The sequence below is a fragment of the Sitophilus oryzae genome, unplaced genomic scaffold (genome assembly GCF_002938485.1).
Source record: "Sitophilus oryzae breed Bouriz unplaced genomic scaffold, Soryzae_2.0 scaffold_1521_pilon_pilon, whole genome shotgun sequence".
Lineage (NCBI taxonomy): Eukaryota > Metazoa > Arthropoda > Insecta > Coleoptera > Curculionidae > Sitophilus > Sitophilus oryzae.
This window is the reverse complement of record NW_022146194.1, coordinates 901237-927524: the sequence shown is the minus strand read 5'-3', so window position 1 is coordinate 927524 and position 26288 is coordinate 901237. Positions and strand designations below refer to the sequence as shown.

Here is a 26288-nt window from a genome sequence, read left to right as displayed (position 1 = left end):
GCGAAAAATGAGGTAGCTACCTTTCATTTTTCCCCAAAATTTTTTTCGGTCTCCGATCGCGCCCTTATAGAGGGTTGAAATGTCAATCGAATGCCCTATTCCGTTCCTCGATATCTCCCTTAGTTTTCGAAATATTAGGGCTTCAATTTTTGAAACGTGGTCGAAGTGCTAGAGTCAGCAGAAACATCGTTGATTAATGCTATATTTACGTGTGGTCCTAAATTTAATCGGCGATTTTGGACGAGGTTTAAAAATTTTCGTGCAATCTTTGCCAGAGTTGAATTTTCTCAGATTTGTATCAGGAGAACGTAAGAGCGATTAGGTAAATACTATCTCTTCACACTTATGTGTTCCTGATAGAAATCACTGATTTTTGACAAAAATATTAAAAATTTTTGTTAAAAGCTGAATTTTCTCGGATTTGTATCAGGAGTACGAGTAGGGAGTAGGATTTGTATCAGGAGTACGGATTTGTATAGTAAGAGCGAGGGGGTAAAGGTAGGGGGGTAGGGGGCATTGTTTTCATTAAAAATACTGTCTATTCCTGAACAACTTATTAGGTTTATTAGAATACATTATTTTCTGTGATAATTAAATTAAATGACTTTCTATTTGTTCATGTATAGACAGAATTTCTAATATATTTTTGTTCAATAAAACTCATTTATTTTTAATTATTGTATTTTATTAACAAATCATTTTCTATTAACAATATTTATTATTAACAATAGTAATTTAAAAGTATATTAAAATCTAAGGTGCTGATATACGTGCTCTTGTGTCTATGTTGAGATAAATACATTTTCTGGCTACCCTTCTGGAAAGTCTTGGTTCTGTAAAAAAACATAAAGGAATAATTGATTGATTGTCCACTAACAGGATAGATTAAAAACTATTACTTGTACAATATGATCGAAAAAAACGGCGTCAGCGATGGCTATAAAATGAAAATCGCTGTCATTTTATATGTAAAATTATAGGGAATGTCATCGATCGTCATTTCCAAGCCAACTGGACGCCGTTTTTTTTTATTATACGGTGTAACTTTAAATAACTAGTAAATTGATACATAAAATATTATAAGATATATAGGAATCATCGTTTTGTTTAATAGTAATACAAGGAAAAAACATAATTAAGTTAACATTAATATCAGCTGTCTTTTTAAATAGAAAAAAAATAGCTGCGATTTTACAGGTACATTTATGTAGTATGTATTTGGATACCAAAATGATGTTTGTTACTGTTTATTTCAAAAAAACGCGTTAAAATAAAATGATTACAGCGCTATAGAAGTTTAGCGGAATTACTTTGAACTGTTTGCAATAGTGGCATTATCTAGCGGTAAGTGCTTGAATCACAAATTCGGCATTACAGATTTCTATGAAATATTGCGCCATCTTACAAAAATCACTGACAATATGTTGATACAGATTTCTGTAAATACAGATCTGGGCGTATTTAAAATCAGTCAGCCTGTGAAAAACCGAGATATTGAAGTGAAGTATGAGTGGAGTGTTTATTTTTCCATAAGTTAATTATTATCACCATATTATCACAATTATTATAATTGAATTCTTACATTATGGTTCGTAAGGCTCGTTTCGTATTCCTTCAGTTAGAACAAGTAAGTATATTGCGATTTTTGAAATAGTTGATATTTAAGGTAAGGTTATCTATGGATATTCCTTTACAAACCGTAATGTGTGAACGAATAAAAAACACCGTCAAAGACGATCGATTGAAATTCACCGTATAATTTTAAATGACAGTGATCTGAATTTTTCCAAAGCCATCTCTCGCGTTTTTTTCAATCGTACGGAAAAGGGCTAAATGCTCCCATACACCTCGGTTATTTTGCACGTTTGTAACCGAACGGGTAGGACTGTTCAGTTAAACACGTCAGAGTAGGTGAGTATTCGGTCCAGTTTTGTCTGTTCGTTCAATATCTCATCATTTTGACCAATAATTAAAGAATACAAGCTGGAACAAAATTCTTGAAAATCGCTAAAATTGTCGCTGGTGATAAATCCGTTGTTTCAATAATTTTCATTGCTTCAATTCTGTGGTTTTGCCTTCATTCCTCCAGGTGTTTTGCTTTTTAGACATGGAAGCGCAAGGATATAAAGATGGAGGCGTTGGCTCTCGCCAAGAAACTTGAAGAATCCGAACGTCTGTCAAAGAATGACGAAATCGGCGACAGACCTAGCAATGGAACAGCTAAAAATTATCAGTCATACCAACACACGATAGGTTCTATGAAGCGACAGTTCAGTATTCAGCCCAAAAATTTGCAATTTAAAATAGTACGTAAGCTTTTCTGTTAATAATAGGTCTGCTGTCACTGAATAAAAAGGACACTTTTAAAGGGTAACATCATTTTGTTTAACGTGTTTTTGAAAAATGTGCATTTTTAACAAAAAGAAAAATAAAAAAAAAAGAGCTCCCTACACAGACATTAGTTTGTGTCTATCTTCTAAACAAAAGGGTGTTTCGTGTTTCCCTTTAAAAGTGTCCAATTTGGCCCACCCTGTACATTATTAATTATTTATGACAAGCATTAAATATAATGCGAACCAGATTTATCGCTTAAAACCTTTGAATAAGAAGACTAAGGAAGGAGCATATCAAAAATCTTAGGTACACCGCGATGGGCCTCAAATATGGCCGACTTAAATTCCGGTTTATCAGTGTCGTTCTAATTTTATTTAAAAAATGTAAAACTATGATGTAGGGTAGACATGGGGTAGACTCAATAATTTGTTGTTTTATTTTACGTTGTGAATAAATGTTGGTAGTTATTAAAATTGTTTTAAAAATATATAATTCTAATAAAAATAGATAAGTTATAATAAGTATTTATTAACACAAACATCCGATACGCTACTGAAGCAGGTAAGTCAAATTAACGTATCTAAATTCTTTGACATTTAATCTTTGACAAGTAATAAATAAAAGCTAAAATGCAAGAAAAATATATAATTTAGTTAATTTAAGTGAATTTCATAAATGATCGGTTTACTACACGTATGTATATTATATAGTCACTTACTAGCGAAAAGTTGTTCCATTATTTCACTCAATTATTGCCGAGATCTACCGCACGCTACACAACCAACTATTTTAGAATCTTTTTCGATAAATTGTGATAGTGTCACTGTTAATTTAAGTTCTGCCACAATTTCCATCTAGATTTACTACCTTTATACAACTATCAGTAGTAGAATAAATAATAAATAACATAAAATAAGCTCCGTAAAGACTGACAAATCCACAAAATTTCAAATCAAATTCAAATGTGTCAAATGAATCGTCAAACAGAACTGTCAAGGATCCCCACCCTAGAGTGCTTTTATGGTGGTTTTTCCGCCCACCATGCATGAATACATGGATAGCATTATGCTCCTTCCTTAGTCTTCTTATTCAAAGCTTAAAACGAACCCCGTTATCTACTCGGTGTAGCATATACAGAAGGATCGGACGTTGCTCGGTGTCTACTTCACGGAACGTGCCCGGCTCGGGCACGGTCCGGTGTACTGTGAATCATCCTTTAGTAATAGGGTTCCCGTTTTTACCCTTTGGGTACGGAACCCTAAAAAAAAACAGAAAACACAGTAAAAATTACTAAAAAACATAGACCTCATTCTTTAAGTCATTAAAACTGACATCTTATATTGATCTAATGGGGCGGGAAAGTGAAATAGCAACAGCGGTTCCACCGTTTCCACGGAAATCTCAAATAAAATAGTTCCAGCCCTAGTCACTAGGTGGTAGTGTAATTAATTTTTAGGTTAAGAAGTTGCTACTAGTCTTTTTATTTTTTCCATCATTTAAGTACCTATTTATATTTACACCATTTACAAAACTTTGGGCGTATTACGTTGGTCTTGTTTTATTATAATAAACGATGTTTAAATATTTCACTTATAAATAAAAACTTTAAATAATAAATAATATTTCACATGTTTGGCCTTAATTTTATTTAATAATTGTATAAATTATACTTTTAAATCTTATTTTTTTACATATCACAACGATACTTGTTATTGTATTGTTGAATTTGTGTAAAAAATAAGATTTAATAATCAAATTTAATTATTTTAGAGTAAAATTCAATAAATACGCTCATTTAAAAAGCCCGCGCTTCGATCCATTTAAAACAAGGCCTACTCAATAGATGGCGCCACTTCTGTAGGACCATTTTTCAGTATGGCAGAGTCCATTCTTTTTCTAGCTAGGTATATTCTTTGATCTAATGTAATACCGTAATACCGCATGAAAAAAACAACGCCCAGTTGGTTTGGTAACGACCCATGACATTCCCAATATAATTTTACATATAAAAACACAGCGATCTTCATTTCCAAGCCATCTATGACGCCGTTTTTTAGATTGTATTGTTATACTGGTCTTTTTTCTTACTTTTATGATAGCCCGAAGTCAGTAAAATGTTCGATGCGAAGAAATCATACAGTAACCGAAAAAAAATCGTCTCTAAAGTGGGACACATACTAGCTGTTCAGTCCGTCAAGCATATAATAAGGAACTGCATGGGGCAGAAACATGGTGCCGAACATGCCTGTCAAGATGTTGGTACGTGTTTCACAATTTCATGGATCTAAATTAAGTAGATAAACAAATAAAATACTTTTAACAAAAAAGAGGTTGTCTGAAAAAGAATCTGTATTTTTAGGTGATACTGATACTGATGATAAATTGCATATGTACAAGTTTCTGGACAAGTATTTGGCAGGATATTGTACACAGGAGTTTTATAAAGACTGGGAGAACATACCTAAAATTGATTATTCAAAATTAGTTTGCGAAAGGTGAGTTGCATGATATACAGGGTGTCCCAGGCTGAGCGTGAATTAGAAGTTTCTAGAGAACTACAATATGTAGATCGGAGATTTTTTGCACATCATTGTTTTACAATGAGATCTACCGATTAAAAATATTTTCAATATGGCGGTACATCCGGAAATACCAGAAGTTGACAGCAACTTTCTTATTTTAAATGGGTACTCCAATTTTTTATTACATACTTAAATTCTCTGTAAAATTTTATGAATTTTGATATCAAACACTATACAGTACGTCTGCTGGATCTGTGTCTATGAAAGGAATGCGGACAAAAAATATTTAAATAAACAACAATATATTTTATACGTCGACTTGACGAGTACGTCACCGCAAATCGCTCCGCCCACTCATTTTATTGGCTACTTGCAAATTTGTCGAATTTTTATTGATGAGACGCGTCGTCTAATTTTTTACGAAAAACATCGAGAGAATATCGTTTCCCCTCTCACGGATACCCCGTAGCTATAGAACGGACAGACGTACTGTACCTAACATTAACTGTTTATGAGAAAAAAAAATATTTAAAATTTTTGGAGGAAAAAACTGCATGTCAAAAAAAATTGTATAGCCTAAACGTCAAATTTAGTGATCACCACAGCCACTGGGACATACCGGGTGCATCTCAAAAGTGGCTCACCCCTATAACTTTTTTATTTTTTCAGTTAAAAAAAACGAGACTTGGTATGTTAGTATATGACATAAATTAGGATTGATTGACGTATTCAATTGTTTTCGGTCACTTCCTGTTTCACCGGAAATGACTACAACTTTTGATTTTTAAATGGCACCTTCGGTTTTTTTTACTTTATTCAGTAGAAAATAACACTCTCAATAGAATGACATGTCAACTTTTGACATTTTCGCATATGGTTTATTTGAAATTATAACTTGCGGTTCGTAACGAAATTTTGACTTGAAACACCAAGTGTGTGGTATCAAATTATTCGTAAAAAAATGCTTTTTCCAAATATACTAATGAGCCACCCTCGTTCCATTTGAAAAAATTGAGATATGATTAAAAATACGATTTGAGCATTTTCTAACTGGTCAGGATAAGACACTAATTAGACGATCCAATCTATTTTTCCAAGGCTCCTTGATTAAGAATTGGCGTTTTTAACATAGCCATGGCACTCTATTTATTTTTTTTTATTAAGTGAGAATGTCAAAAGTTAACATATGATATGTCATTCTATTCAGAATGTCATTTTCTATCGAATAAAGTAAAAAAATACCGAGGGTGCCATTTAAAAATCAAAAGTTGTAGTGATTTCCGGTGAAATAGGAAGCGACCAAAAACAATTGAATACGTCAATCAATCCTGATTTATGTCATATACTAACGTACCGAGTCTCGTTATTTTATCTGAAAAAAAAAGTTATAGGGGTGAGCCACTTTCGAGACGCACCCGGTATAGAGAAGACACGGCTATCCATTTCAAAAATTCTTATTTTTGAAATGGACAACCATATCGAAAATCGAAATAAAAATTTATCGAAAATTTCATTAAAAAACTATTTTTTACGTGTAAAAAACTATTTGTTACATGCAAAAAACTATTTTTTAGTGTAAAAAATATTTGTTTCGCGTAAAAAACTATTTGTTGCACGTAAAAACTATTTTTACGCGTAAAAAAATATTTTTTAATTTATTACTTTTTCAACTTTTTAAACCTACACTTTTTTTAATATGTCCTTCAATTATGAGCACATGGTGCGTACATAATTTTTTTAATAGAAATTGTTGGAATATTTGCAAAAATTAATTTATATGTTTTATAAACACAGTATTGGATATACCTAGATATCCAGAATGATTATTATTCAAACGAAAATATAAATATAATAACACGGTCTGCCTGCGTGTGTCTGAAATAAAACAGAGAATGCATTGTCATCAAAATGTATATCTGCCTAAATTAGTTATAAGTAATAAGTTGCAAAGATACCTTCCGAGTGCGTGTTTCTAGAAAAAGAATAAATAATTCTTTATTAATAATCGACCGTGTATTATTAATCCCATAACCCAATAGGTTATGGGCCCAGTCACCGTACGTCTTAAGTGAAATAAAAGTAATCACAGTGTATAATAAAAAACAATAGCCAGTGGCGCGTCATCTGAAATAAAGCGGAATTAAAAACGGTTTAACGAAAAAAAAAACTATTTAATGTGAAAATTTAGACTGTGTGAAATAGTTGATCGAGAAGGTGCCAGTAAAGTGCTATGTGACGATCTACCAACATCAGTTACTGACAAGTGGATAAAATGGGAGCGTTCCAGAGATCCTGCGACAGCTAGAGAAGTTTTAGAAAAGTTTAATGACTGGTACTCCTGTAAAAAGGTTTCCATATAGTTATATGCCGTTTATTTAAACTGCAAATTAAAACCAGGTATGTTATTGTTAACATGAAAAAAAACTTGGTAAGAGAAAATACTGACACAAGTATGAAAGCTCTGCATTTCTGTACTCCAGCTCCAACTAATGAAAAATGAAAAACAGGGATAAATTTTCTCAAGGAAATAGATCAATTTTTAAAAATAAAAAGTTCAAAAATGTTTCCATTGTGACAAAAGAAATCATCTGAAACGTGATTGCCATTTTTACAAGATAAGTCTAAAAATGCACAAAAACACAATAAGAATATCCAAGAAGTTAGTGCTTCAATAGCAGTTGCTAAGGACTCATTTGCTTTTATGATGAGCAGTGTAAATAATGCATTATGAGGGCATGTTGTGTTAGGCTCCGGTGCAACGGAGCACATCGTAAATGATATGAAAATCTTCACAAGTTATGAAGAACTTGCGGAGCCAATTCATATATCTGTGGCGAAGGAGAACGTAGCTATTAAGGTCATCACAACCCTTGTCTACAGCGGAGAGTTGATGGGTGTCCTCTAAAGCAAAAATGTGCCGGCCAATCTCATCTCAGACATCAGACGTATCCAGGAGGCTGGAATGACTGTGGTGTTTACCGAGACTGGCGATGTGGAGATCAGAAATGCGATACAATGATAAAGGGTAAACGCATAAATGACTTGCTAATTTTAGAGTTTAATGTTCAAAATGCGTTCTCAATAAAAACAAATGGTCAGGCAGTAATAAGTTTTCATGAAAATAAAAATAAACTGTGGCATGAACAGTTGGGCCATATCAGAAAAAAAAAAATTCAGTCAACTTAAAATGAAAAAATTAGCTGAAGACAGTGTTTGTTTAAATGATGTAAATCCCCTAGAATTTTTATGCGAATCTTGTATACAAGGAAAATAAGTGCAACTTCCATTTGCTAAATTTAAAAAGAAAAATTAATATTCAAAGGCTACAATATATATGTGTACGGACTAATATGACATCTGCAGTCCAATAACGCCAACTACCATAGATAAAAAATATATTTTGTCACTTTTATAGACAAATATACGCATTATACTGTAACGTACTTAATGGGCCATAAATCCGAATTAATAATTTATTTTAAACACTACATTGGAAAAGCCTAATATAGAGAGTCTAATATAAACTTAAAAGTGGTTCATTTATACTGCGATAACGGCAGAGAATATTTATCAAATGAAATAAAAGAGTTTTGTAAACAAAAGGGGATCACGTGGTGCCATACACTCCGCAACAAAATTCAGTAGCGGAGAGTGTGAATCGAAGTTGACGTTAAAGACGTTGAAGGCAAGACGTTGAAACGTTGAAGGCAAGAGCAATAATACACAGCTCAAGGTTAAATAAGCGTTTCTGGGGAGAAGCAGTGCTAACTGCTACTTATTTATTAAATTTAATCCCCTCAAAAGCGACTAATATAGAAAAGACACCGTATGAATTATGACACAATAAAAAAACCAAAATTAAATTTAAGGTTTTCAGTTGTACTGCATATGTACATAATAAAACAATTCGATGATAAATCAATAAAGGGAATTCTTGTGGATTATGTGCCAAATGGTTATAAAGTTTATAACATACAAAATAAAAGGTTTATTATCGCGCGTGATGTAATTTTTGGCGAAACAAATTTTACAACATCACGAAAAGAACTTGATGAAACGATCGAAATTGACAGGTATTTAGTAGAAAATACGAATGACTCAGTCCCAATAAATATGAGGAGCTCTTGGCAATAGACTGTGCCAATGACAAGTTCGTAAACAATCTCCATCCGGGTAAAACAGATAAAATTATTAATAAATGTAATCAAACCCCGAATATACGAGGTGTCACTGATAAATGCATTAAACAGAAACAAAATACTCTAGAGTTAAGTGGGCAAGGTCAAACGTCGTTGGAAAATGACTGAACCAGATGGAAAATATCTGTGTAATCATTTTTCTTTAAAGTGTAGGAAAAGAGATATAATACAGGATGTGAGGCGGAGCGATCGGCTAAAAACAAAACCGTCAATTTCATACAAAGATCGAAATTTAGAAATAAATAATTATAATGTCTTAAACATTCAAACTTTAAGTGAGGAAATCCGAGTTGTTATCAGGATATATTTAATAGTAAAAAATTAAATTGAATGAGAAAAGGCAATTAGAGAAGAGTTAAACTCTTTAAATGAAAATAATACATGGACGTTAGTACAAAGGCCAGACAATGTAAACTTAGTCGACAGTAGAGAGCATAGTTGTCTGTTTAGTATGTTTGCCCACAGGTAAACAATAGCTATTGACGAAATCACTGTCACTACAGCAGTTCAAGAAGCTAAGAGAAAAGATGGGATTATGAGAAATATAAGAAGCAAAAGTTGTTTTTAAGATAGGCTTAGAGTAAGTTAAGTGGTTTGATTAGGTTTTCCTGGGTTTCCCTAATCCTAGCGACAAATGTTGGACCATATTGTAATTATCTCCCAGGGTGCACAAGGAAGGTATTTAACTCGTTATTTAATTATACAATAAATGAAAGTTTTTTTTATATTAGTATTGTTAATAATCTAAATTATTACATTATATTATTTAAGTTTATAATATATATTAATTTTTTTGAGGGGGCGTGTTGGAATATTTGCAAAAATTAATTTATATGTTTTATAAACACAGTATTGGATATACCTAGATATCCAGAATGATTATTATTCAAACGAAAATATAAATATAATAACACGCGCTGCCTGCGTGTGTCTGAAATAAAACAGAGAATGCATTGTCATCAAAATGTATATCGAACTGAAAAGTTCGAGCTCTGCCTAAATTAGTTATAAGTATTAAGTTGCAAAGATACCTTCCGAGTGCGTGTTTCTAGAAAAAGAATAAATAATACTTTATTAATAATCGACCGTGTATTATTAATCCCATAACCCAATAGAAATAATAACTGTTATAAGTAAGAGGCAGTTAAATAATAACCGGTTTAAACTTTCCAGTTTCAATTATGTTCGGGAAAAATCGGAGGTCGTTCAGCTTAAAATGAATGAACTTTTGGCTTTTCTTTTTTCTACTGGATATCTGTCTTTCGACGTGTTCAAAATGGGCTTTGAAGAGTTTTTGAAACACGTTGGAGAAATCGATCTGTACGATACAGACGTTTGGCTATTCATTGCTAAACATCTAGGTAAGCTAGCCCAGTAAAAAATATTTCTTCTTATACAGGGTGATCCGAACTATATTCTGGAAACTCGGCGACACATTCTGCAGATAAAAATAAGTAAAAAAGTTTGTATAAATGTATGTCCTAAAATGCTTAGTTTCGGAGATACAGGGTGTAGAAATTTCATTTTTATTTTGATTTTTTCGAAATAATTTCTGAAATACCGTCAATATTTGGATGAAAATTGGTGTCTGGGAGTTTTTTGACATGAGAAATTTGATTTTGGTGTCAATATCATCTATTCAAAAAGGCTAAAGAACTTAAAGCTCGTGGATATAAATGGTAAAGTGATGGCATCGCAATGGTAAAGTGATGGTGCGAAGAAGAGACGATGATGAAGTCATTGTTATAAAAAATGAGACCATGTTGAACGATCTGTGTAATTCTTTGGAAAATTTGTAATTGGTTGGGCTTGCACATATATGTATACATATTTTTATTTTTAGTTGTTTACGTTTTCTACATTGTATATTTGTTTTTTCATTATGATTTACTACTTTATTTTTGTTGTTATTTTTATTTTTCACAATGGCTACTGCAAATATTTCAACAAAGAATCTTAAGTTGGGTCATGTAAATATCCGCTCACTGTTGCCTAGTCTAGATAGCGTGAGTGATTCTGTTCATAGGTTGGAGTTGGACATATTGGGAGTTTCGGAGACCTGGCTTTCAGAGCGAATTTCTGGTAATAACATAGAAATAGACGGATACAATTTTTTTAGAAATGATCGAGAAACTCGAGGGGGTGGAGTTGGTATTTATATTAAGAATAATATAGTGAGCAGAAAAATAGATATTGAGGATTCAGAAAGCATTGAACAGTTGTGGTTAGTAATATAAGTTAATAATATTGAGATAGGTTTAAGTGTATTTTACAAGCCACCTAAAAGTAATTTAGTTGACGCATTGCAGCATATTGAGACTGCATTGGCAACAATTATTCCTATGTCCGATGAAATTTTTATTTTGGGCGATATGAATGTGAATCTTTTAAACTATAATAATGCTACAATTTCGATTAACGATTTTCTCACATCTTTCTCACTTAAACAATTAACCACAGAACCCACACGAATTGTAAATAATCAGAATAGTCTTATTGATTATATTATTACATCTAATGACAGATTAATTGTTGGAAAGGTATTACATCATGATATGCATGAAGAGACCGATCACCAGCTCACTTTCTGCACTTTGAATTGTATTGCTCCTCGAGAAGCGCCTAAAATTATTAAATACAGAAACTTTAAATATTTTGATACTGAAATGTTCCACGCGGATCTTATAAACACTCATTGGTATGATGTTCTTGAGGAACCGAATGTGGAAAATAAAGTAATGCTGCTTACTGATAAAGTAATACAATTGTTTGACCGCCATGCGCCGCTGTGCACTGTACGGATTACCAAGCAAAAGGCTCCATGGTTTACTGATGTCTTAAGGATTATGAAGAAAGAACGTAATAAAAAAACTGATGTCTAAGTACAAAAAAACAAGAAAGGAATGTGACTGGGCCGCTTATAAAAATATGAGAAATATTTTCACCCAAGCCGTTCGAAATGAGAAAAGATCGTACCTGGAGTATATTTGTAAGTCGACTGATAGAAGAGTTCTGTGGAAAAGTCTGAACGGTATGAATATTTACCGTAAGGCTAAAACCAGCAGAACTCTTCCCAAGCATCTATGTAATCCAAATTCTATTAATGACTTCTTTCTGGACTCCATTAATAAGCTAGCACTGACTCTCGATTCTGATATAGTAAAAAAATACGAAAATGGCCGGGGCTCGAATCATGTTTTTCAATTTAGAACTATACTGGAAGTTGATGTGTTGAATGCTATATCTAATTTAAAATCAAATTCTTGTGGCTTTGATGGGTTATCCCTACAAATGATTAAGTTGTGCTCTCCAGTGATTATTCCTTTTCTGGCCCACATATTTAATGAATGTATAACTTCCAGAGTTTATCCGACTCAATGGAAGGTAGCTACTGTAACGCCTATTCCTAAAATAAATAATCCTGGTAGTTTTTCAGATTTAAGACCCATAAGCCTTTTACCTACTTTGTCAAAGATATTTGAAAATACGATATACATACAACTTGTTAGTTATCTGAACGATTCGAACCTTATACCGCCCACTCAGTCAGGCTTTCGAAAGGGATATAGCGCAGCTTCTGTGTTATTAAGTGTGCTGGACGACATTATATCTGCAGCTGATGAAGGTCGAACTTCTGCTTTGATAATGCTGGATTATAGTAAGGCATTTGACACGTTGGACCACATGTTGCTTTGTGCTAAACTTAGTATTACGGGTTCTCTGTGGCTGCTGTTAATTTCTTTCACAGCTATCTGGTTGATAGGTCCCAGTTTGTTTCGATTAATGGTAATCAATCGGAGGCAAAATTTACTACTAAGGGCGTTCCTCAGGGATCTATTCTCGGTCCGTTGCTTTTTATTATATACACCATGAACATGGCAGTGGACGATAACCACTGCAAAATGCATAGATATGCCGACGATACCCAATTACATTTAAGTTTTAGAAAATCAGAAGCATACGAAGCCCCAAACAAAGTTGAACAGTGTTTAGAAAAAATATACACTTATTCCAGCAAGAACGGGTTAAAACTAAATCCGACAAAGTCAGTAATCGTTTACTTCGGACCAAATAATAACTGGGCGGCTCAGAACATGAAAATAAAAATGTCTGATTCGTTTATCTCCGTAGAAAGGGAATCAAAAAATTTAGGACTTATATTTGACTCGCAGTGGAGGTTTAGATCTCAAGTGAGTAAAGTGGTCAGGGCATCATTCATCTCCTTAAGAAACCTATACAAAAACACAGATTTTCTAAACTATAAATTAAAAAAGCAATTATGTGAGGCTCTTGTATTATCACAGTCCAATTATTGTAATTTTGTTTACGGGCCTTGTCTCGATCAAAAATCTAAGAGACAGTTACAGAAAGTACAGAATTCATGTATTCGCTTAATATACGGATTAAGATCGAGAGACCATGTTACATATAAACTAGATATGTTGAATTGGCTAAATATTGAAGACAGACAAAAGTTACATTTTGCATGTTTTTTACACAGAATTTTGCGGAATGGGTTTCCTGAGTATTTAACTAATAAACTTAAATTTCGATACTCTAACTATGCTATAAGGCAGTGTAATAATATGGAAATTCCCAAACATCGCACGGCGCTATATCAGCGTTCGTTCTCCTACCTGGCATCCAAGATGTACAATTCCAACTTGAATCTATACTCCCTTGATTTAAAGACGTTCACTTTCAAAACAAAATTAAAAACTTACATGTTGAGCGGATATAGAATTACACAATAATTTGATTTATTAATTTTTGTATCCTTTACGGAACAATTTTCATTTTTTTACTGTTTTTGCTTTAACTTATTAAGTTGTTGATTTTTCTTTATCTAAAGTATATTGTTAATTTTCATTTTTCTTACTATTTTTTTTTCTTTGAATGTTATTTTTTAAGAATGTATTATATTATTTACTTTTTTTATATGCTCGGTTAACTTAACAGCTCTGCTGAATTTCGCCGAGTAAAAAATAAAGACGTTATTTATTTATTTATTTTATTTATTATTTAATATGACTCCTATCATAACCAACATGAGATACAGGCCAGAGACATCGATTTGTGACGTCACCGCACTAGTCGGGCTTTTGTATTGTGCCATATGGTACTGCATATAGTTTTTGCATAAATAATAGTATTTATTGATAGTTTTGCCAGATATAAATATGAAAAATATTATACAGAAAGGTATTAAAAAATATCATTAACTTTTTATCGCGTTAAAGTAATTGAATAGCATTAAAATTTAGATCTAAAGCACGAATATTAATATGAAATAAACTACAGCATAAGATGAACAAAATAAAATCTAGATAATAAAAAGCGTGTCCTAAAATTGCGTTAGCGAGTATTTAGCAACTAGTAATAATATACCTTGTGATAAAAAGTTTCCAAATATTAAAAAATTTGAAAACTATACGTTTATCGACAAGTTAAGAAAATGTATTGTATATGATAACGGCAGAATACATTTTAAAGTTTAATTAAAAATCATTGTAAAAATTTGCCTAACATATTTAAACAATGTGGATATCAGGTAGAATTAACTATTATCATTAAGTAATTTGTAGTTCCATGTTCATCAAGTAACCGTCTCCATAAATCGTAAATAAAAAGATAAAGATCATTTTTTATATAAAATACTGAAACAAAGTACCTACAATTTATTTAATTTATTTAAAATATATTGCCATTTCATAATAATAATATATATTTAATAATAATTTTCAATATTTATTTCATCCTGAATTTCCAAATCTTGTTTTCTTTCATCGGGATGTTTTCTCTTTATGGGAACATGCACAGTCATATAAGAGGGTTGATTTGGAAAAATTGTAGGCACAGCATCTTCTGTAGGTTTTGGACGTGACCTAGTTACAGTTAATATTGTGCCATCTGCCTAGCCCTTTTAGCCAAATTTTCTCTTATCACATGGCATTCTGCAAAATCCTTCTCACAAACAGCAGAAGCATTTGTTACAGTGAAAGCTTTTTCGTGATGGACAGCAGATATCCATTTCTTACGTTTTCCTGGGTCCTTTGGGAAAGAGAACGTAGAAACAGATCCTGAGGACTTATTATAATTGCTGCTATAAGGCACAGAACAATGTCGCGGCATTTTTTATTTCACAAAGTAAAAATAAAGAAACGAAAACTGTTTTACCTAAAAATACACGTCACTTACGTTGGTTTAACACTATACACTAACACAAACGCTATTAATTAGGTTTTTATATAAACTTCCCAACTTTTTCCTAGCCCGGACACACAGTCGGCATCACAGCCGGCATCGCCGGTGTTACTATATTTTTTACCGAAAGTATGTTTTTTTTCGCGGGCACGTTGTTATGAATCGGATCTAGAAAGTTCACTATTCACTCAGAGTACATTCAAAATTATTTAGTATAATTTTATTAGCATAGAAACGCGTAAAAAACACAGATTTGTTGCGAAACTAATGAAAACAATTGGTTTGTTTACGACTACTAATTCTCGACCACTTCGGTAAAACAGTCAGGCCTTGAATATGACGTTAGCCACGCTCCTATTTATAGGGGGCGCCACCTACATGGGTTTAAACTGTTTTGAAAAGTAATACCTTTTTTCCGTACCTGTATAAAAATACTGAGTGAAAAAATATACATTTCCGTGACATTTTACGTAAAAAACGTCTCTTGGTAAAAATCGCAATCGTTCTCAAGATATTTAGAATGGAAATAGTCAATACATGTTAGTCAAGATTATGACTGAACATTTGCAGCCTGAAACACCAATTATAGTTTTCCAGTTTTTTCGTGCCCGGTTGGAATTCACTTATTTTTCCAATCGACATTTTCAATTAATATTAATTCTATTATGTCACTATTAGGACAATTATTAAATTTATTAAATTTTGCGTGAGTTTAATCTCGTCGCCACTTGTGATAATTTAGTATCTATTATTTGAAATAAAACTACGTTTTTAGTTTAATTCGGAACACCCAGCTAAGTAGTTTTATTTCAAATAATAAATACTAAATTATCACGCATGTCATTATTGACAAAAAATAAACACGTTGAGTAAATAGTTATTTGACTGAAATAATAAATTTGGGAAATTTTTATTTTTTTTAAATTAATCATAAATTGATGATAAAACACAGTTTCTGTTGAACTTTTGACACAAAAGCATTTCAAGTTTATGATTTCAATCTAATAACTATTTAGTCACAATATGTTTAATTTATATGTCAATGATGACAGGTACTGATAATTTCGATTCCAAAGATCTCGAGAACCATTACTCGTAGCGATTTTTACCAAGAGACATTTTTTACGTAAAAAACGTCGTAAATGTATATTTTTTTATTCTGTTGTTTTATACAGGTACGGACGAAAAGTTATTACTCTTAATTAAAAAAAAATTAGATGGCGCCCTCTACAAGTAGGAGTCATATTGACATCAAAATCAAATTTCTCATATCAAAAAACTTCCAGGCACTAGTTTTCATCCAAATATTGACGTTACTTATAAATTATTTGGAAAAAATCGAAATAAAAATGAAACTTCTACACCCTGTATCTCCGAAACTGAGCATTTTAGGACACACATTTATACGAACATTTTATCCGCAGAATATACTGCCAAAGTTTCCGGAATACAGTTCGGACCACCCTGTACAAAGACTTTTTAAAATAGCATTTTATCTTAAATTAGTACCAAGTTTTAGTTTTCAATCCTCCGATAAATATTTGAGATATACCCGATTGCTATTTTACAAGATTTCACCCTGTATATTCAATCTTAACTACTTATACTGTTTTTTAGCGTTTTTCGTACTAAACGGAGTTATACCGATCAATGGTCTACCTGATTTGCTGGTCACTTTAGTAGAAGCAGGTGCAGCAGCCGTTATTTTGAAACATCTAATTTCCCTGATCATTTCCCACAAAGGATCCGATTTTCTCAAGTCGATGTGGCAACAATCCGGTTTGAAATTCACCAACTTCATGAGCGAAGACAAGGTGCAGAGTTTCATATCAGAGAACGTAAGTGTAAAAGTTTTGATATTTCTACAAATGCAAATTCACCTCAAACATCCATTTAGCACATTTTTTTGCATCCATTGGCAAGCATTGACTCTCGTTATACATGAAAAAAACAAAACAAACATTTACTGATCTGGATAAAATTGATAATTAAATACTAAAACTCACCCGGGGGTACTCAGCCCCCTAGCCACTGACATTCTTATTCAACATGTCATTTGTACAACTATTATTATGATCTATCATCTTCGACAATTAGCTAGTGTCACCTGAAATAAAAGTTTATTTAGACTTTAACGTTAGTCAAGCTTTGTTTATTTATTTTTAATTTCACAGAAGTTAGAGTTCCTACAGGAAGACAAGAAGAACATCCGCCTCTCCAAATTAAACACGCAAACAAATCCATAATATCCATGGGCATTATGATCCCTATCATAATCTATCTAGGCTGAATTTTGATGGAAAAAAATATTACTTCATTGTTATATCAGCATTCTTGCAAATTATGTAAACAAACTTATAATATACATGGGCATTATGATCCCTATCATAGGGCATTGTGATCTAGGCTGAATTTTGATAGAAAAAAAAATATTACTTCATCGTTATGTGGGCATTCTTGCAAATTATGTAAACAAACTCATGATATCCATTGGCATTATGATCCCTATTAGAGGGTATTATGATCCCTATCGTAGGGCATTATGATCTAGGCTGAATTTTGATAGAAAAAAATATTACTTCATCGTTATGTGGGCATTCTTGCAAATTATGTAAACAAACTTATAATATCCATGAGTATTATGATTCCGATCATAGGGCATCATGATCTATGCTGAATTTTGATAGAAAAAAATATTACTTCATTATGTGGGCATTATTTCCAATTATGTAAACAAACTCATAATATCCATGGGCATTATGATCCCTATCATAGGGCATTATGATCTAGGCTGAATTTTGATGGAAAAAATATTACTTCATCATTATGTGGGCATTATTTCCAATTATGTAAACAAACTCATAATATCCATGGGCATTATGATCCCTATCATATGGCATTATGATCTAGGATGAATTTTGATGGAAAAAATATTACTTCATTATGTGAGCATTCTTGCAAAATATGTAAACAAACTCATAATATCTATGGGCATTATGATCGAGGCTTAATTTTGATATAAAAATCATAATTATGCGAGCATTCTTATTCAATACGTAAACAAACTCATAATATCCATGTGCATTATGATCTCTATTAGAAGGCATTATGATCTAGATTGAATCTTGGCAGATTGAAAATATGATTTGGATATTTTATTTCATCACTATGTAGTATTATTACTAGGCTACCAAATACATAAAATAATAGAATGCCCATTGGCATTATAATCTCTATTACGGGGCATTGTGATCTATAATTCCATTTACATTAAATATTCACCAAAAATTTTTAAATATTTTTCATCAAAAATTATAAAAGAACTGAAAAATAATCATGAAGTAAAATTTATATACTATATACAACACTGCCCATTGGGCATTATCATATTATGTATTACATATACTTAGTACATAAATAACTATTATACGCTCATCTGTTTGTATTCTTATATTGTTAATGATGTATTATAATATTTTGTATAATGAATATAAAGGTACGCAAAATAAAGGCTTTTTTATTACACATTTCTACCAAAATGCCTCTGTTATTGTAGATGTTTATTAGCTTTTACAGTAATTTATAGGAGTTGTATATGCAATTGAATATTCTGACAAAATTATTTTGTCGATTTCGAAACAAAATAAGACGTCGAGAGAAATTTTATTGTCATAGTTTAATAATAATCAGATAATCTATCATTTTCTTTAAGGCTTAGTAGGATCGTTGATACGTCCGGTGAACAATAGGTTCGGCGTTGATAATTCTTTATTTTTTTCTTGTAATACGAGCACGAAGGGATGATCAACAGTGACACGTTTATTACGAGGCGCCGAAAGTAAAAAGCTATTCACATCTGAAAATAAAAAAAAAATATTATATGTACCTTCAAAAACGCTTATAACAACAGTACTTGTATAAACAAAATAAATAACACTTACAAATATTTATATACACATTAAATAAATTAGAACACAAAAAGCTGCATGATTTATATGAACAGCAATAACTTATGAACAATATATAATCAATGATTGATAATGTAAGAAAAATGATATAAATGAACAGACCTTACCTTACAAAACGAATGTACCTAAGATATACCGTATGATCGAAAAAAACAGCTAAAACAGCTCCAGATGTCTTGAAAATGACGTCGATGTCATTCCCCATATAATTTTAATTTTACATATAAAATGACAGCTTCATTCACTTAATAACCATCGCTGACGCCGTTTTTTTTTCGTTTATTAAACCTTAAGGTAATTTGTAGGAGTTGTATGCAATTTAATATTGTATTTATTATTTATTTCACTGACAAAATTACTTATGTCGATTTCGAAACAAAATAAGATATCGAGAACAATATTATTGTCATATTTTCCTCAAGATTTAGTAGGATCGTTGATACGTCCGGCGAACAATAGGTTCGGGGTTGATAATTCCTTATTTTTTTCTTGTAAAACCAGCACGAAGGGATGATCAACAATGACAGATATCTCAAGAGACTCCAACATCCTAAAGTCTATTTTCACACCTGAAAAATAAAAAATATATATCTAATAAATATTATATGTACCTTTAAAATCGCTCATAACAACAGTACTTGTATAAACGAAATAAATAATACTTACGAATATTTATATACTTCAAATAAATTAGAACACAAAAAGCTGCATGATTTATATGAACAATATATAATTAATGATTGATAATATAAGAAACATTATATAAATGGACGAACCTTACCTTAAAAAACGAATACACCCAAGATATACCGTATAATCGAAAAAAAAACGGCGGCCAGTTGGCTTGGAAGTAACGCGATTATATTCCCCATATAATTTTACATATAAAATGTTAGCGATCTTCATTTCATAGCCATCGCTGATGCCGTTTTTTTTCGATCATATTGTACAAACCTGATAAAAAAATGTTAACGAAGATCAAAAATATATCTAATAAATTACAGATAAAAAAAATAAAAATAATAAATTATGATTTCATTATAGTTTTATTAGATTATTATAAAGTTTTTATGTCATATTTTTTTAAGAGATTTATATATAACTTTCTGTTTCACCGGAAATGACTACAACTTTTGATTTTTAAATGGCACCCTTAGTATTTTTTTACTTTATTCGATAGAAAATGACATTCTGAATAGAATGACATATCATATGTCAACTTTTGAAATTTTCGCATATGGTTTATTTGAAATTGTAACTTGCGGTTCGTAATGAAAATTTTACGAGAAATACCAAGTTTGGTATCAAATTATTTGTAAAAAAATGCTTATCATCAACTTTAAAAAAATTACTTATTATTATATTATATTTAAATAAAATCAGAATTATTTAACAAACTGTTTATTTCTGTACGTTAGTCGAGAGACTGCTTACAAATTTTTAACTTAAGAATAATCCTAACAAAAATACTCTTCGTCAACACATCAGCGCAGCGGCCAGCTGCCTGCATGATGTAACGCCTGCATCAACAAATTTATACTCGCCGCACAATTTTATAAAAGTAAACAATATAATATCGTCCGTAAAAGGCGTAGAATAATAATAAATGTAACATTATGTCGATTTCGAAACAAGCTAAGATATTAAGAGCAATTTTATTGTCATATTTTTTATAATAATCATATAATCTATCATTTTTCTTCAAGACTAGTTATTTAGTAGGATCGTTGATACGTCCAGCGAACAATAGGTTCGGGGTTGCTTCTTCCTTTTCTTGTAAAACCAGCAGGAAGGGTACAGGGTGATTCCTGTAAGTCGGTCATGCTTTTGAGGCATGATAGGGGACGTCGAAATATTAATTTTGATATATAGCACACTATGGATCGGAAATGCCTCTTACGCAAGATACAAGGTGTTAAAGTTTTTGAAAAATTACAGATATTCTTTAATAGTTTTTTAACAGTTGAAGGTATCGTTATAAAATTTTATTATAGGAGTCTGCCTAACAGAGACACTTTAAATGTAAAAAGAGCAGGTTTAATTTCAACCAGTGGCGTAACTGTGATACGCATCGGGTAATATTTTCAAAAAAAAAAATAGTATGCCACTGATAAAAATAAAAATTTCGGAGTTTTTTTATTTACTCGGTTTATTTCCAAGAAAAAATGTCTCTTGCAACTTTCTTCTATCTAACACCATTTTGTCACAATTTAAAAATATTTTTTTTTAATGAGAACCTTAAATATGCGAATTATTATAACTACCTTAAAACTACGAATTTTATTATTAACAATAAAAAAAGTTTAAATTTGTAATTTTTTAAAAAATTATTTAGAGCCAATAGTAAATAGTACTAAAGTTACCCAAGATGAAGGGAGCTAACGATGCACATGTGTTTCTGTCCTCTAGTTATAATAATTCGCTGTATTTAAGATTCGAATTAAAAAAATATTTATTTTTAAATTGTGACAAAATGGTGTTAGATAGAAGAAAGTTGCAAGAGATATTTTTTCTTGGAAATAAACCGAGTAAATAAAAAACTCCGAAATTTTTATTTTTATCAGTGGCGTACTATTTTTTTTGAAAAAATTACCCGATGCGTATCACATCTACACCACTGGTTGAAACTAAAACCTCTTCTTTTTACATTTAAAGTGTCTCTGTTAGGTAGATTCCTATAATGAAATTTTATAACGATACCTTCAACTGTTAAAAAATTATTAAAAAAATCTTTAATTTTTCATAAACTTTAACACCCTCTATCTTGCGTAAGAGGCATTTCCGACCCATAGTGTGCTATATCAAAATTAATATTTCGACGTCCCCTATCATTCCTCGAAAGCATGACCGACTTACAGGAATCACCCTGTATAATAAACACCGAAAGCTGCATGAATAACACAAACTAAATGAACACGAATACAAACGAACACAAATACAATTATGATCGAAAAAAAACGGCGTCAGCGATAGCTATGAAATGAGGATCGCTGTCATTTTATATGTAAAATTATATGGGGAATGTAATCGATGTTCATTTCCAAGACAACTTGAAGCCGTTTTTTTTCTTTATATCTGTATATCCATTTTTTATACATATACATATGAATAATAATTATAATGTTTCGAATAATATAACAAGAAATAAACGGCGTCCAGTTGCCTTGGAAATGACGATCGATGACATACTCCATATAATTTTACATAGAAAATGACAGAGATCCTCATTTCATAGCATCGCTGACGCCGTTTTTTTTTCGATCAAACGGTACATGTTTCACCGTCCCCAAAAATACGAATTAGCAGATAAAAATGAGAATACGCATTAAAAGAAAAAAAATAAATGAAAACAAAATATTGTTAAGGTGTAAATTTCAATTTATTATCATAGAGGAATGATATATTTTCTTCACAAAAAAAAACATTATAAAGACTAATTACCATCTAATAACAATTATTAAAACAATAAACAGTGTTAATTGTATTAATAATTGTTATAAGATAGAAGTTACCAAACAATAAGTTTTGATTGTTTTAATTTAAGAAATGAACGTTTTTGTTGATTTGCGGAACCCAGATTACAAATTGAAATACATGGCGACATCTATCCTAAATTACGCAAACTCTAGACTTACAGAAACCTAGATTACTTGATCGATACAGGGTGGGTGCACAGGACCACTCATTACACATGATACATGTTTATATTTTTCCATAATCATAAATATGTTGCAATTCAGCAAAAAAAGGGAAAGATCTGTTACAAGATAGCAGTTATAATTACCATAGTTCTATTTTAACAATTAAATATATAATTTCTGCACCAAATTTGATATTCGCGACATCTATCTCAAATTACGTAAACTCTAGACTTACAGAAACCTAGATTACTTGATCGATACAGGGTTTACAGATGGTGTACAGGATACACGTTTATATTTTTAGTAATTATGTTTTAATTCAGAAAATGAAAAAATAGCTGTTATAAGTTGTCATAGTTCTATAATAATAATAAACTTAAGTTAAATCTATCATTATGCACCAGATTTGGGGCATGAGCGACATCTATCCTAAATTACGTAAACTCTAGAATTACAGAAATCTATATTACGTGATAGTTACAGGGGGTACAAAACACATGTTTATCTTTATATATATCTTTAATAAATATGTTTTAATTAAGAAAAAAATCTGTTCTCGAGAGCAGTTTTATAAGCGTCATAGTTTTATAATATTAAGACTGATTGGTTAATTTATCATTAAGCGCCAAATTTGATGAGTGACATCTATCCTAAATTACGTAAACTCTAGACTTACAGAAGCCTAGATTATTTGATCGATACAGGGTGTAAAAGGTACATGTTTATATTTTTAGTTAAATATGTTTTAATTCAGAAAAAAAGTGTTATCGAGAGCAGACATAATTGTCATAGTTCTAAATCTCTATTGTGCACCAGATTTGGCAGGATCGCTGATATGTCCAGCGAATAATAAGTTCGTAGTTGATAATTCCTTGTTCTTTTGTTGTAAAACCAGCAGGAAGGGATGATCGACGGTGAAGGGTATAGGAGGCAGTGGCATGCTCATCAACATGATTCCTACACCTAAAAAGAAGATAACAATAAATGGCATTAAATATCGCTATAAACATAGGCTTCATAATCTCTTATAACGACATTTATATACAAGGAAATACTTACGAAAATTATTTTCAAATAATTTAGGACACAGAGAAAGCTGGATGAATATAACAAACACAAATAAGTTACATCAAGTTTGACAGTATATTTATACTAGCAAGAAAACAAGTATATAAATGAATTTTCTTTTTTTCTTTTTATGTACAGGAAGTTAATTTAAAAAAAAAGTATGTACAGGGTGGCTCGAATTCGACACTCATCATTGGGATTTGGGAAACCGTAGGAGATACAGGATCGGTTAAAGGGAGGCAAAGTTGCGCAATTTGATGCTCAATAAAATGCCGTATTGCATTTTGAAAAATTCCGAATACTTACGAATATATTCGAAAAAAAAAACGGAATTTTCAATTTTGTTTTCTATTGTTTCCTGGATTTATTTGTTAAGATAACTTAAAATGAAAAACACATTTTCATGGTCACTTTTTCTGCTCTATAACTCTCTGTGATTAAATATATATATATTTTTTCTCCTTTCTTGGGTATGAGGTTTTTTTTATATTAATTGAAAATGGAAACTTTTTTTTTATTATTATGCGACGTTTCGCCTCATCATGGTGGGCTTTCTCAGGCACTTTATTCTTGAAGCCGCAGCCGCCTTGCTACCACCAGTCTATATGTATAAACATTCACTTACATTCTTCTATATAGACTGGTGGTAGCAAGGCGGCTGCGGCTTCAAGAATAAAGTGCCTGAGAAAGCCCACCATGATGAGGCGAAACGTCGCATAATAATAAAAAAAAGTTTCCATTTTCAATTAATATAAAAAAACCTCATGCCCAAGAAAGGAGAAAAAAAAATATATATAAATTTCTAAAGGTTTAAGAAAAAGAAAAAAAAAACTCAGTGATTAAATATTGACTCTGACGTTTCGGCTTCTGGCGACCATCATCAACTTATTTTTTTTAAATACGGACCTGATTTTTTTTTCAATTTAATTTCATCACTTTTAAAACACTATATAAAGTCATTTGCCGACGTTTCGCACAGAAAAATTCCATCACCAGAATATTTTATGCAAAAAAAATAAAAAATGAAAATGCAATACGGCTACGGCATTTTATTGAGCATCAAATTGCGCAACTTTTCCTTCATTTAACCGATCCTGTATCTCTTACGGTTTCCGAAATCCCAATGATGAGCGTCGAATTTGACCCACCCTGTACAGGGTGGCTCGAATTTTCTGTAGTGGCACCCTTTTCTGTAGGAGATAGACAAAAACTAATATTGGTGTCTGGAGCTCATTTTTTCTCAAAAACATGATGTTTTTGAGAGGAAAAATGGTGTTTTTAAAAAATATGCATTTTTAACAAATCGCTGTAACTTTTTTGCTATGAAAAATTTTGTATTTTTATGAAAATATTGCCAAAGCACCTTTTTACGTAGAATTTGATGGTTTAAGTATAATTTTTTTAAAATTAATAATTTAAGAATTATCAACAGAAAATTTGATTTTTTATATGGGACACCCTGTATATTTTTAATTTATTGAAAATAATTTAAAATTACCTTTCCAAAAATATAACACACTTGATATTTTGCTCGATTCCTCTTCGAGATATAGAGTATATAAAAATTCGCCCGCTTTAAATAAGTAGGCTTTGAATGGCACCAGCTGTAATGCAAAAAAATTCTAGCTGTGAGCGATGCAGAATTTTATAACAATTTAAAATATATTTAAAATGCACGATTTTCAACATCTTTTTTTAGCGAAAAAAACCGCATGTTCCTGGGGTCGAAATATACCATCCCTGAAAATATTTGCACTTATTTAAGACTCACCCTGTATATCTTTATGAAACTTGATAAGACGTCTTCTATGCATCAAAATGCTTTTATGAATGTCATGTTATTATGAAACACCCTGTATTTTGAATTAAAATTACAGGCAAGAATTGTAGCTCTATTTTTTCTCAATTCATGAAAGGAAACAAAACATTAAAGAAAAATAATGTTAAAACTTGAATTTATTGTCATAAATAAAAATGGAATGGTACATTTTCTACACAAAAAAAACGTCTTAAAGACTAATTACTACCTAGCAACAAATATTAAAACGAAAAAACATACGTATATATAAAAAACAAGAGATATGTTTTGATTTCAAAATTACCTATATCTCAAAATTCCGAAATCAAAACATAATAATATATAAAATTAAATAATATCAATAATAATAACAGTAATAGTAGTGTTACTGGCTAAAGACTAGTTTTCCCACAAAGATATTATTCGAGGTCCTGGCCCTGCGCCTGCGGTTGATCCTCTGGTGGTGCTGCAGGGCGAATATACAGGGGTGGTCGACGAAGAACTTTTCCGTCAGTTCGTATAGCTTCATTTTTCTCGACGATATGTTCATATCT

At 31.4% G+C, this 26288-nt stretch overlaps 2 protein-coding genes across 7 annotated transcripts in view; one reads left to right on the top strand and one right to left on the bottom strand.

Moving 5' to 3' along the window:
* The first annotated feature begins 1201 nt into the window (after positions 1–1201).
* Positions 1202–18760, top strand: LOC115878688. Of its 2 annotated transcripts, XM_030895261.1 has the most exons (7): positions 1228–1627; positions 2106–2306; positions 4434–4593; positions 4694–4829; positions 10229–10416; positions 16877–17097; positions 17434–18760. In XM_030895261.1, the coding sequence occupies exons 1-7, from the start codon at positions 1586–1588 to the stop codon at positions 17503–17505; spliced, it is 1020 nt and encodes a 339-aa protein (XP_030751121.1). In that variant the 5' UTR covers positions 1228–1585; the 3' UTR covers positions 17506–18760. The 2 variants fall into 2 exon arrangements, with proteins under 2 accessions (XP_030751120.1, XP_030751121.1); XM_030895260.1 differs by lacking the exon at positions 17434–18760 and having other exon boundaries at positions 1202–1627; positions 16877–17373.
* A 146-nt stretch (positions 18761–18906) lies between these two features.
* The window catches only part of LOC115878686 (serine protease inhibitor 42Dd-like), a 32591-nt gene continuing 25209 nt past the window's right edge, over positions 18907–26288 (bottom strand). Inside the window, exon 4 of one of the 5 annotated variants that reach the window (XM_030895254.1) lies at positions 18907–19115. In XM_030895254.1, coding sequence (XP_030751114.1) covers positions 18967–19115 — 149 coding nt within the window. In that variant the 3' untranslated portion in view covers positions 18907–18966. Of the gene's footprint in view, positions 19116–19540; positions 19797–23368; positions 23832–25874; positions 26287–26288 lie in introns of those variants that run through there. The other 4 variants (XM_030895253.1, XM_030895252.1, XM_030895251.1 and 1 more) reach the window with 4 other exon arrangements.

Excerpts from the sequence above, each read along its gene's own strand:
- LOC115878688 (XM_030895260.1), top strand. The coding sequence starts at position 1,586 with ATGGTTCGTAAGGCTCGTTTCGTATTCCTTCAGTTAGAACAA. Across the intron at positions 4,830-10,228 it reads TCAAAATTAGTTTGCGAAAG|TTTCAATTATGTTCGGGAAA; the intron begins GTGAGTTGCATG and ends TAAACTTTCCAG. Across the intron at positions 10,417-16,876 it reads ATTCATTGCTAAACATCTAG|CGTTTTTCGTACTAAACGGA; the intron begins GTAAGCTAGCCC and ends ACTGTTTTTTAG.